The sequence below is a fragment of the Oncorhynchus masou genome, chromosome 22, assembly GCF_036934945.1.
Source record: "Oncorhynchus masou masou isolate Uvic2021 chromosome 22, UVic_Omas_1.1, whole genome shotgun sequence".
NCBI lineage: Eukaryota > Metazoa > Chordata > Actinopteri > Salmoniformes > Salmonidae > Oncorhynchus > Oncorhynchus masou.
The window spans coordinates 23,482,063-23,495,756 of record NC_088233.1 but is presented as its reverse complement, the minus strand read 5'-3'; the positions used below and the strand labels follow the sequence as shown (position 1 = coordinate 23,495,756).

At 41.4% G+C, this 13,694-nt stretch overlaps 1 protein-coding gene across 2 annotated transcripts in view; it reads right to left on the bottom strand.

Annotated features, from left to right (window-relative positions):
- ces2b (carboxylesterase 2b) overlaps positions 1 to 10,763 on the bottom strand; it is a 31,557-nt gene extending 20,794 nt beyond the window's left edge. Inside the window, exons 1-7 of one of the 2 annotated variants that reach the window (XM_064929661.1) lie at positions 10,592 to 10,763; positions 7,408 to 7,597; positions 7,147 to 7,285; positions 6,375 to 6,508; positions 5,194 to 5,347; positions 809 to 913; positions 551 to 652 (exon numbers count right to left, since the gene is read on the bottom strand). In XM_064929661.1, the coding sequence (XP_064785733.1) occupies positions 551 to 652; positions 809 to 913; positions 5,194 to 5,347; positions 6,375 to 6,508; positions 7,147 to 7,285; positions 7,408 to 7,597; positions 10,592 to 10,670 (903 nt within the window). In that variant the 5' untranslated portion in view covers positions 10,671 to 10,763. The remainder of the gene's footprint in view (positions 1 to 550; positions 653 to 808; positions 914 to 5,193; positions 5,348 to 6,374; positions 6,509 to 7,146; positions 7,286 to 7,407; positions 7,598 to 10,591) is intronic. The other variant, XM_064929660.1, reaches the window with a different exon arrangement.
- Between the last annotated feature and the right edge of the window lie 2,931 nt (positions 10,764 to 13,694).

Below are 13,694 nucleotides of genomic sequence, written 5' to 3'. Positions count from 1 at the left end.
GAAGGATTTTTAAGGTTTGAGACAATTGAGACATGGATTGTGTATGTGTTACATTTAGAGGCTGAATGGGCAAGACAAAAGATTGAAGTGCCTTTGAATGGGGTATGGTAATGGGTACCAGGCGCACCGGTTTGTGTCAAGAACAGCAACGCTGCTGGGTTTTTCATGCTCAACAGTTTCCTGTGTATATTAAGAATGGTCCTCCATCCAAAGGACATCCAGCCAACTTAACACAACTGTGGGAAGCATTAAAGTCAACATGGGCCAGCATCCCTGTGGAACGATTTTTACACCTTGTAGAGTTCATGCCCTGATGAATTGAGGCTGTTCGGAGGGCAAATGGGAGGGGGGTGAAACTCAATATTAGGATGGTGTTCTGAATGTTTTGTACACTCAGTATATTTTCACACTGTAAATTGTACTCTCAATTCTCATGTCCTCATTACAATTCATACATGATGCTAAATATAACCAAATGTTAAGATTGGTGTCATTCCCAAAGACATAGCTAGAACCCTGGCAAGATCTGATACTGTCCGGGATATCCCACCTGTTTCTGAATGTTCATAATGTGATCAGCAGGCAACTTCTTCACACAGTCTGCTATCTTCACTGTGTTGGTGCTTTCACAGCCAATCAGGTTTGCCACCGTCTATGAGACAAGACCAATAGAATAAATCGTCATGGTTGTAATGACTATCAGGATGGATGACAACTATTGAGTGGGCAGTACATTTGTTTAAATATGTGCAATACTATTTATGTCTCTCAGAGTACTGAGCTTGGTGGAGAGAAAGTTTGAAAATACCTGTGCCACAAGCAGGGGATTGGGATTGAAGAGCATTTTCATTGCTGCGGTACCACTCTCGGCTATTGCGCCATGGAACAGACCAATAGACAACGGAGAGAGAAGCTAGCGATGAAAAAAAGACAAGAATCAAGAAGCAAATCAAGATAGAGATGTCTCAAAACATAAAACCAATATTTCAGGGACACTCCAATTAGTTTGATATGTTTCGTATGGCATGTATTAATTTGGGAATGTCCATCATCCATTTCGCATGATATGTTACAACAGCGGTTTGCAAACTAGGGGCCGAGAATCCATGTGTGGTTGCCTGATATGAAAATGGGGTCATGGGAGAATTTCCAAAATCCTGAAGAAAAAAAATACATGCAAAATATATATATAATATTGTCTTTGTATCTCAAAATCATTGTAATGTGGTTAGCCTTAAAAATTGAAATGAAAATGATTCAAATCTAAAAGATACAATTCAACCAGAGAGCACCCTTAGATCATGGGAAAAGGCCGCGCTTGACCGTTGCACTTGAATCATTCCCACCATGAATGGCTCGGTCCGCTTCGACTATGAAACCACACACTATTGTAGGGACTTTGATATTACTGCAATTGATATGGTGAAAACAATGTGTGGGGAGGCAGAGGTACAGAAACTCACATCAATACCTTTGTCAGATAGCACCGTTAAATAATTAATTAATACTATCACTAGCAATCAAGAGCAAACTGACTGAACGACTCAAACTCCTGTTAGCTGTGAGGACCGGAATGCCCATGCATTGACTTTTGTTCACTATACATGTTGGTGGATGCTATTCACGAGGACATATTGTCTTGTCTCACGATTCCCGAGCATAAAACGGCAGAAGGGATGTTCAGTGTGCTGCGTGGTTATATTAACGAAAAACAGATTGTATATGTGACCCAATTCATGAAACTAGGCATATGTCGCAAGTCACGACAGGAGAGCTGTTTGAACGTAAAAAATGTTTTTTAATCAAAATGTGTTTTTTGGCAGTAATGCCTTCTCGAACATGTGCACTTTCATGTGCCTTAACAACAAACTTGCATGACTTCTGTAAATACGACAGAAACCTTCCCACTAGCCATGACTTGCTGAGATTATGAGTGGGCTGGACATGCCAAGAGAAGAGTTCGGATTGGTCAGCCATATAGAAGGCTTCTGTCTATTTGAGCTGTGGAATTAGAGTATGAGATGGATAAAACACCTGTCTCCAGATTAAATCTTCAAACTAAGGGCAACTGTGGCATGGCATCAAAGACAGGGAGACGAGTCCATCATGCATGATGATGTACACAGGTAAGATAGTCTAGCGTTAGCTAGCTACATTTTCAGATATTAAATGTTTCACAGAAAGTGGTTTCATTTCAAGCTAAAGTGTACTGTTAGCTAGCTCGGTAACGTTAGCTGGCTGGCTCCCTTGCTGACGTTATTATTCGTATCCCAGATCTGTTTGCTTTGCCAGATAGAGCCTAATGTTAGCTAGCTAACATTGAACCTGGTTGTAGCTCCCAGCATATTCATGCAGTATAGTAACGACATGATTTGGCACTATATTCATTGTTGTTTAACTGGCTAACTATAGCTGGCTGGCTCGTTAGCTAATGTTACGTGACGTGTGATTTTACACGTTGTTTGCCAAGTTAGGTTCATTGTTTACCTAGCTAGCTACATGTATTAAGCGAAAGTGTAATGTTAGCTAGCTAACGTTAGCTGGCTGGCTCTCTAGCTGGCGTTGTTATTCGTATCCCAGAGCTGTTTGCTTTACTAGTTACAGCCTAATGTTAGCTAGCAAACATTGAACCTGGTTGGTTAGCTCTCACGATATTCATGCCGTGTAGGACGACATGATTTGTCACTATGTTCATTGTTATTTAACTTCCTGGCGTTAGCTGGCTGGCTCGTAAGCTAACGTTACGTGACCTGTGATGTTACACGTTGTTTACCTAGCTAGGTTAATTGTTTACCTAGCTAGCTAGCTACATGTCTTAAGCTAAAGTGTAATGTTAGCTAGCTAGCTAACGTTAGATGGTGGCTCCCTAGCCGATGTTGTTATTCATATCCCACAGCTGTTTGCTTCACTAGTTAGAGCCTAACTTTACCTAGCTAACATTGAATCTGGGTGGTTAGCTCCCAGCATATTCATGCAGTGTACTGTAGTAACAACATGATTTGGCACTATGTTCAATGTTGTTTAATTAACTAGCTAACTTCAGCTGGCTGTCTCATTAACTAACGTTGCGTGACGTGTGTTATTTTACAAGTTGTTTACCAAGCTAGGTTAATTGTTTACCAAGCTAGGTTAATTGTTTACCTAGCTAGCTACATGTCTTAAGCTAAAGTTTACATCACGCGTTGAATATGGCCGATGTCAATAAAGATCTGCAAAGAAGCTAATGAAATTGTTGTGCTCTGTTTTCATGTTGTTCATAGGTAAACAAATCATCGGCCAGAGCATCAAGTGTGCGCTCTTAACGCTCCGAGGTCGAAACCAGATGGGTGGGGCTAAAGCTTAAGAGGGTATGAACGATGCTGAATGGGTGTAGACAAAGAAGAGCTCTTCACGAGATACCAAAACATTCGAAGGTCATTTTCTCATAAGTGAGTTTACAAGTTTATCATATTCCAAAGCAGAATTACTTTCCCATTGTTCCTCGACAATGCGATATGATATTCAATTTTGTAGCTCTGAGTCTCTACTTTTAACCAATGTAAAAAAACACCATTTCAAATTTTGCTACATTAGACCGAATCCAGGTAGTGAGTCACATATGGGATTGAATGGTGGTCTTTTGCACAGATGGGGCTACAACTATCATGGGATGGCGGGCAGGCCTCTGCACTCTAGTTATGAATGTGTTTCCCTCTGCCATATGTACGCATTGTATGATACACTGAGAGCAACTGGCAGAAAAAGAGCGCAGCAGGTATCTTCGATTGTAAACTACATCAAACCACATTCACTGCGCGCAGGTCTGTTCGCAAACAATTGTGCAGATATGGGATCAGAGCATGATAATGTTCTATTTCACACCGAGGCTTGGTGGTTATCGAGGGGGAGAGTTGGAAAGATTTTTCTCATTGAGAAACTTTTGCAATTCACATCGGATGTAAAAAAAAAGAGACTTGGTTGACGTTCTGTGTAATGGAAAATGAAATAACAGAAAACATCATCAGTAAGTGTCCCACACGAGTGATAACTGCTCACCTCCAACGCTTGAAAGAGCACTTTGAGATAGACCTACTTCACAATCCGTTTGACTGTGATCCTGGCTCATTTGACATTCCAGTAATTTAAATCAAACAGCTGATCGAGCTGTCATGTGACCAATTGCTGCAGACAAAGCATTCACGGGCCACTACGGAGGAGTTTTTGTTCCTGACTCAAAGGGAACAGCCTGACGTCTCCCTCTGAGCATTAATGATGCGTTCAAAACAACTGGAAACTCGGAAATCTCAGACATCAGTGCCTTCAATACAACTGGGAACTTGAAAAGAAACGAGCTCCGGGTGGGAAAAAATATTTTTGAACGGACATCCAACTCGGAATTCCAACTAGGGAACTCGGGACTGTCTAGAGCTCCGACTTTCCAACCTAAAGATTATTGACGTCATGATTTGACCTCATATTTTTCAGAGTTCCCAGTTGTCTTGAAAGCACCATAATATTCATTGTAGGCTACCCTTCACCAGCTCATATCTGTGAAGCTGGATTCAGTGCTTTTGCCTGCATCAAACCAAATATTGATCCAGGTTGGATGTGACAGCAGAGATGAGTTGCGTACTGTCGACCATGCTCACTGACATTGAGAAGGTCCGTATCCATATCCCCAAATAAAAAAGTAAACATCGGTTGTTGATTTTTTTTTCACATGGGTGGGGACACGAGAATTTTCAGATATCAAAATGGGGTCTAGGGTCAAAAAAGTCTAGGGTCAACCCCTGTGTTACGAATTTCAATTTGTATGATACTGTATGATTGGAATTGCAATTTGTAAAATATGTTACGATTTGCAAAATGATATGTTACGAATCCCAATTTGTTGCAACATAAATTTTTGCCTGAAGTAACCTTCTGTCCTATGTAACCATTCCAAATGGAATATATCATACTAATTTGAGTGTCCCGGATTTACTTTTACTATGTTACGTCTAGTCTATGAGACCAGTCTGATATTTCACTCAGATTATTATGCAATATACTGTATTGATGGAAATATGTTTTCATACAAAATTATTTGGTAAAATAAGTGTTACAATATATAAATTATAGACAAAATGTTTGATGCATTATATTTTACAGTTTACATAAATTGCTAAATATGTAATATATTTTGGATGTGTGTGTGTGTGTGTGTATCCTCACCAGTAACGATACGCTTGCTCCACCAGCAGACTCTCCAAATATGGTGACCGACTTGGAGTCGCCCCCAAAGTTGTGGATGTGCTCCTGGACCCACCGCAAGGCTTCCACCTGGTCAAGTAGTCCCATGTTCCCTGGGGCATACTTGTCTCCTGTGCTGTATGGAAAAGAAGGAAAACAAGCCCAAAACAGTTACATGTTTTATTTAACTAGACATGTCAGTTAAGAACAAATTCTTATTTTCAATGACAGCCTACCCCTGCCAAACCCTCCCCTAACCCGGACAATGCTGGGCCAATTGTGCGCCGCCCTATGGGACTCCCGATCACGGCCAGTTGTGATACAGCCCAGGATCAAACCAGGGTCTGTAGTGACACCTCTAGCACTGAGATGCAGTGCCTTAGACCCCTGTGCCACTCAGGATCCCTATTTTCAACCAGTAACTATCAGGAAATAACACTGATCACACCTTGGCAGTGTTAGTTTCATCAGCTGTTGTTCAATATGATACAAAACACAAGAAAAACACATTTTGGACTGCACTGGGCCTTTAACAGTATAGCTTCTTTCCTCACAAGTCCTTACTGGCACTTGAACTTGGATCCCCTGCTTCGCAAAATCACACTACAGTATGTTCTTAGACAGTTGCGCCATGGCAAAAATATCAGTTCAGCAACTCAAGTGGAGACAAATCCAACACTTGTATAGGGGCAACCGTGCAATGTTAAAGGCCAAATCACCATTACGGAATGTCAAACCAAATAATGAAGTTGATTTGACCATGACATTTAGAAAATTGCACGGTTGTCCATATCAGTTCCATTGATTTCTAGTTAGCGGAGGCTAAAGTTAGCTGACATTTGTTGTGGCTGTTTAAAGAAACGCTAACCATGGATTACAGTTTCTCCTGGTTCATAGACTACTTTCAGGGTGAGGAACCGGTTGTGAAATACTGCACATCCAAATCAAACCAAATTTTGTGCCAAATTCAACAGGTGTACACTTCACAGTGAAATGCTTACTTACGAGCACATTCCCCCAACAGTGGTGCAGAGTTTAAACAATTAAGACAAAAAAATAAATAAGCAAATCGTAACGCAACAAAAACAATAACGAGGCTGTATACAAGGAAAACCCCTTTAAAATATCCAATTGTGTGTGGTTCTGTAGTAGTTCAGTCTTACCTGAAGAACCCCAGCCATCCCAAACGGTATTGGATCACCACTACAACCACATCCTGGTATGCAGCCAAAGCAGAACCATCATATGCTGATGCAGAACCAATGGCGAATCCTCCACCATGGATCCAAACCATGACCTGAGAAACACAAGCAATACATGCTGAAAAAAGTAAATACCAGCTGCATTTAGATTCACTTTGCACTTATCATTGTACATATGTTGTATTATATGATTTCAGGTTTTTTGTATTTTTTAACTTATCTTATGTTGAACTCAAATTGCCCTTCATGGACAATACATATTTACTGAGCTGAACTATGCTTATGTGTGGCCTTGTAGCCTTTGATAATCTGGAAGTTTATAGCAGTTATCATTAACTTTGACTAATGATGAAAACATATTTCCTGCACAGCTTCACTGCACATTGACAAGTATTCCACTTAGCATGAGTCATTCACTACGATAACTGACTGGAAAAGTATGATTATTTATCATAATACAATTCACAAACATAATACATTTCAGTAGCCTACACACACCTGACAAATTTGGATTGAAAAAGTGCGTCGCTGATGAGAATAACATTAAAGCACAATTTTTATTTTTTTTAAACCCAGTAGGCCTACCGTAATACAGGAAATATCATCTTCATTATTAAATTCTGCCACTACCGCGGTGTGACCTAACTTCCTGGAGCCCGCAACTCTATATTGTTTCAACAGCATCACTGGGAAGTTAATCAACTGTTGACTATATGTGTCTGATATTACTTACATGAAGCCTTGTTTTCTCAGCAGGTTTAACTGGAGTGTAAATGTTGAGATAAAGACAATCTTCTGACACCTCTGGGATTTCCACTGTCAAGGACACATTGGAGTAAAGGTCTTTCGTAATTTGTCTGTCTTGAAAACACCTGAAAAACATAAAACTTATTGAGAAGTCTGATTTTATTCAATCTCATTGTTTGTCTAACCCTTATTCAAATAGCCAGAAACTTGAGATGTATGGTTTGTTTGTGACCTTGCTGGGTCTTACATGAGAGGCTGCTGGATGGCGTCCCTCACTCCCTCCCATCCCTCCACAGGCTGGGGCGGGGCCAGTCTCAGGGGGCCGACAGGTGGTTTGGCAAACGGAACACCCAGGTAGGCCTGAACCACCGTCTCCTTCCCCTTTACGCTCACATATTGCCCTCTCAGTCCCCCCAGTTTGGTCTGGACCACAGGTGCTGTTGAGATGTTAAGCAGTTAGTTACAGGTGTGTTACTTTCTAAAAACAGGGGGGATGTATGGTTACTCCTTTTCATTGAATAAAAATTGGTTTCAGAACACCCTTCAAAAGTGTATAATCCAGTATGTTTATCCAGCTCATATACCATTCTTGTGGACAACTCATGTCAACAGCTTTGAATGTAACCATGTTCAACCCTGTTCAACCTCTCTTTCATATCGTCTGGAATCCCCAAGGATTGGAAAGCTGCCGCAGTCATCCCCCTCTTCAAAGGGGGAGACACCCTGGACCCAAACTGTTACAGACCTATATCCATCCTGCCCTGCCTATCTAAGGTCTTTGAAAGCCAAGTCAACAAACAGGTCACTGACCATCTCGAATCCCACCGTACCTTGTCCGCTGTGCAATCTGGTTTCCGAGCCGGTCACGGGTGCACCTCAGCCACACTCAAGGTACTAAACGATATCATAACCGCCATCGATAAAAGACAGTACTGTGCCGCAGTCTTCATCGACCTTGCCAAGGCTTTCGACTCTGTCAATCACCATATTCTTATCGGCAGACTCAGTAGCCTCGGTTTTTCAGATGACTGCCTTGCCTGGTTCACCAATTACTTTGCAGACAGAGTTCAGTGTGTCAAATCGGAGGGCATGCTGTCCGGTCCTCTGGCAGTCTCTATGGGGATGCCACAGGGTTCAATTCTCGGGCCGACTCTTTTCTCTGTATATATCAATGATGTTGCTCTTGCTGCGGGCGATTCCCTGATCCACCTCTACGCAGACGACACCATTCTATATACTTCCGGCCCGTCCTTGGACACTGTGTTATCTAACCTCCAAACAAGCTTCAATGCCATACAACACGCCTTCCGTGGCCTCCAACTGCTCTTAAACGCTAGTAAAACCAAATGCATGCTTTTCAACCGATCGCTGCCTGCACCCGCATGCCCGACTAGCATCACCACCCTGGATGGTTCCGACCTTGAATATGTGGACATCTATAAGTACCTAGGTGTCTGGCTAGACTGTAAACTCTCCTTCCAGACTCATATCAAACATCTCCAATCGAAAATCAAATCAAGAGACGGCTTTCTATTCCGCAACAAAGCCTCCTTCACTCACGCCGCCAAACTTACCCTAGTAAAACTGACTATCCTACCGATCCTCGACTTCGTCAATGTCATCTACAAAATTGCTTCCAACACTCTACTCAGCAAACTGGATGCAGTTTATCACAGTGCCATCCGTTTTGTAACTAAAGCACTTAATACCACCCACCACTGCGACTTGTATGCTCTAGTCGGCTGGCCCTCGCTACATATTCGTCGCCAGACCCACTGGCTCCAGGTCATCTACAAGTCCATGCTAGGTAAAGCTCCGCCTTATCTCAGTTCACTGGTCACGATGGCAACACCCATCCTTAGCACGCGCTCCAGCAGGTGTATCTCACTGATCATCCCTAAAGCCAACACCTCATTTGGCCGCCTTTCGTTCCAGTACTCTGCTGCCTGTGACTGGAACGAATTGCAAAAATCCCTGAAGTTGGAGACTTATCTCCCTCACCAACTTCAAACATCTGCTATCTGAGCAGCTACCCGATCGCTGCAGCTGTACATAGTCTATTGGTAAATAGCCCACCCATTTTCACCTACCTCATCCCCATACTGTTTTTATTTATTTACTTTTCTGCTGTTTTGCACACCAATATCTCTACCTGTACATGACCATCTGATCATTTATCACTCCAGTGTTAATCTGCAAAATTGTAATTATTCGCCTACCTCCTCATGCCTTTTGCACACAATGTATATAGACTCCCCTTTTTTTTCTACTGTGTTATTGACTTGTTAATTGTTTACTCCATGTGTAACTCTGTGTTGTCTGTTCACACTGCTATGCTTTATCTTGGCCAGGTCGCAGTTGCAAATGAGAACTTGTTCTCAACTAGCCTACCTGGTTAAATAAAGGTGAAATAAAAAATAAAATAAAAATAAAAACCCTCTGTCTATACTGTATATCTGTGCTATAGCAATAGGCCACAATATGTCGAAAGTACCTCTCCCATAGCACTAGCATAAAATGTGTTTTTTTTATTGCATGAACACAAAGTACATTATTGCATGAGGAAAAAATCCAGGTCAAACTAAGGATTATTAGACCAAAAAACACATAAATAACGACAAGGGGGTTATATTTCAAGGGATACGGAATTTCTATTGTGGCAGAGAATGGTCACATGAAAATAAAAAGTAGTGAGACATTGACTGACAGCAATTACTTCTCAGATGTTTTGTTAATTAATAATGATTCGAAAATGCCTTTCCAGTTGCATGTATATGATATTTAACCATATTAATGATCACATTTATTACGTCAGAATTGTTATCTTGAATACCATCCATTTAAAAATGATAGGAGTGGTATTTCAGGAATGACCTAAATCAAGTCTCCAAAAACCTTGTGCTTATTTCTATCCCATTATAAATGTGTTATTAAAGTAACTTTTGGAATAGACACTGGCGGGAATGCACTTTTAACCAATCAGCATTCAGATTAGACACTAATGCATATAATGCAGGAGTCACATCAGTTAACACAATTTGAATCAACATTCTACATTACCATGGAAATTATTGCAGTCATTGCGAGTGTATAAATGAGTTTACCAGTCAAATTGCCATGGTTAGAGGTTCCAAGCCTGTTCTATTCATGCTATTTTTATGTGTGCTGCTGCTGCATAGTGGTCATTCAGTCAGCTGTTCAATCGACCCCCCTCAAAGTATATTTTTCTGTTCTGGTTATGACGGTTATTTTATTTTCATGGCGTCTTCATCCATAACCATCGGTTACATGGTTATACGGTAATTGTGCCAGCCCTAGCCTATAATGTGTAAACTTAACTATCAATCTGCTACACAGCCTACGGTAGTTAGGCAACAACCTGTATCTTCTATATTTCCTGTAGTTTCGACGACTGTTATCAGCTTACTTACCATTGGATTCGGCCAAAGTATACAGAAATAGTAGGCCAATTGACAGGGAAAGTCTCAGTAAGCCTGAAGGTTCCTTCATGGCCGCAACATTCAATGATTTGAGTGCTCAGCGACACACCTATTGTTATGCAACCCCAGACCCCAACAGAATGCGGGAAAGAGTAGTACTGAAAGTATTTGCTTAGGCTTTATAGAGTTACCCTTACAGGTGTGCCCTTTACCTTTGTCCCTAATAGGGAAGGTGGGGAAATTTATTGTTGGTGTGAGCTGTTGTCCTTAAATGACCAAAGCCATGACTTTGAGGTCATATCAATTGCATGTACACTCAGCAAAAAAAGAAACATCTTTCAAAGATAATTCATAAAAATCCAAATAACTTCACATATCTTCATTGTAAAGGGTTTCAACACTGTTTCACATGTTCAATGAACCATAAACAATTAATGAACATGCACCTGTGGAACGGTCGTTAAGACTAACAGCTTACAGACGGTAGGCAATTAAGGTCACAGTTATGAAAACTTAGGACACTAAAGAGGCCTTCCTACTGACTCTGAAAAACACCGAAAGAAAGATGCCCAGGGTCCCTGCTCATCTTCGTGAACATGCCTTAGGAATGCTGCAAGGAGGCATGAGGACTGCAGATCTGGCCAGGGCAATAAATTGCAATGTCAGTACTGTGAGACGCCTAAAACAGCGCTACAGGGAGACAGGACGGACAGCTGATCGTCCTCGCAGTGGCAGACCACATGTAACATTGCCTGCACAGGATCGCTACACCCGAACATCACACCTGTGGGACAGGTACAGTATGGCAACAACAACTGCCCTAGTTACACCAGGAACACACAATCCCTCCATCAGTGCTCAGACTGTCCGCAATAGGCTGAGAGAGGCTGGACTGAGGGCTTGTAGCATGTGGGCACACAGGTCCTCATCAGACATCACCAGCAACAACGTTGCCTATGGGCACAAACCCACCATCAATGGACAAGACAGGACTGGCAAAAAGTGCTCTTGACTGAAGAGTCGTGGTTTTGTCTCACCAGGGGTGATTGTCGGATTCGTGTTTATCGTCGAAGGAATGAGCGTTACACCGAGGCCTGTATTCTGGAGCGGGATCGATTTGGAGGTGGAGAGTCCGTCATGGTCTGGGGCGGTGTGTCACAGCATCATCGGACTGAGCTTGTTGTCATTGCAGGCAATCTCAACACTGTACTCTACAGGGAAGACATCCTCCTCCCTCATGTTGTACCCTTCCTGCAGGCTCATCCTGACATGATCCTCCAGCATGACAATGCCACCAGCCATACTGCTCATTCTGTGCGTGATTTCCTGAAAGACAGGAATGTCAGTGTTCTGCTATGGCCAGCGAAGAGCCCGAATCTCAATCCCATTGAGCACGTTTGGGACCTGTTGGATCGGAGGGTGAGGGCTAGGGCCATTCCCCCCAGAAATGTCCAGGAACTTGCAGGTGCCTTGGTGGAAGAGTGGGGTTACATCTCACAGCAAGACCTGGCAAATCTGGTGCAGTCCATGAGGAGGAGTTACACTGCAGTACTTAATGCAGCTGGTGGCCACACCATATATTTTAGGTTGATGTTTTTAGCCTACCACTGTAAATTATTCTGCAATGGACATTTCTTTGGTCCTTCGCGTTTTAGAGATGTGAATGTAACATTTACAAATAAAAATGTTTAGCCTTTGCCATTATTATTATTATTATGGCATAGGCCAACATACATACAACCTAAAGTTGTATGCTATTGTTGCTGCATTTGTTTCACCTTACCAGTGTCGTCACTAGGCTATACTGTATACACCACAGCTCTAGGCTACAGTATACAGTGGGGCAAAAAAGTATTTAGTCAGCCACCAATTGTGCAAGTTCTCCCACTTAAAAAGATGAGAGGCCTGTAATTTTCATCATAGGTACACTTCAACTATGACAGACAAAATGAGAAAAAAAATCCAGAAAATCACATTTTAGGATTTTTAATGAATTTATTTGCAAATTATGGTGGAAAATAAGTGTTTGGTCACCTACAAACAAGCAAGATTTCTGGCTCTCACAGACCTGTAACTTCTTTTTTAAGAGGCTTCTCTGTCCTCGACTCGTTACCTGTATTAATGGCACCTGTTTGAACTTGTTATCAGTATAAAAGACACCTGTCCACAACCTCAAATGGTCACACTCCAAACTCCACTATGGCCAAGACCAAAGAGCTGTCAAAGGACACCAGAAACTTTTTTGCCCCACTGCCAATGGCTCTGACACCATCTGGCTGATTATCTGTCACTCACTTACTTAACTAAACCTTTGTACTATGCCCTATTATGCAAAAGGGTACACAGACTACTTGTCATTGTTTGTCTATCAGTTAATGATCCACCATTAGCCTGCCTTGCACCTTTGGCCTGCATTGTAACAGGTAGGCCTATGTCACACCACAACAAAAATTGTGATGTTTTAAAATTAATGTGAGTAGACTACATGAAACTTCACATGGGCTATGCATTGCTTGAAATGACTGCATTATGTGTCATTTCAATGTCAACAATCCCCTGCAATTCCTTTTGTATTCCTTTTGTATCTTTTGACTTAGTCTATTTTCTATTAATTTTAATTGACTTTACATTTAAAAAATACTTCCTTAACTTATAGAGCTTCCATTCCATTTGACTTGCATAAATACACCCAACTGTTATTGGTTCAGGGACTTCTCCCCTCCAATCCATGGCAAATGTTTTTTGACTTTGTAATATAATATGAATTTTAATTGAATTAAATGAGAAACCTCCTTAAAGCTGCAATATTTAACTTTTTGAATGACGTGACCAAATTCACATAGAAATAAGTGTTATAGGTCTGTCATTCTCATTGAAAGCAAGTCTAAGAAGTGATAGATCTGATCTAGGTGCACTATTTCTATGCTTCCCGTTCTTAAGTTTAGTTTTTGTCTTTTACTTTTGGGTATAGAACACCATATACAAACAGCTGAAAATACAATAGCTTTGGTTATGGAAAATATATTTCACAGCAGTTTAGATGGTACAATGATTATCTTCACAATACTTGATTGTTTTGTCACAAACTGAAATT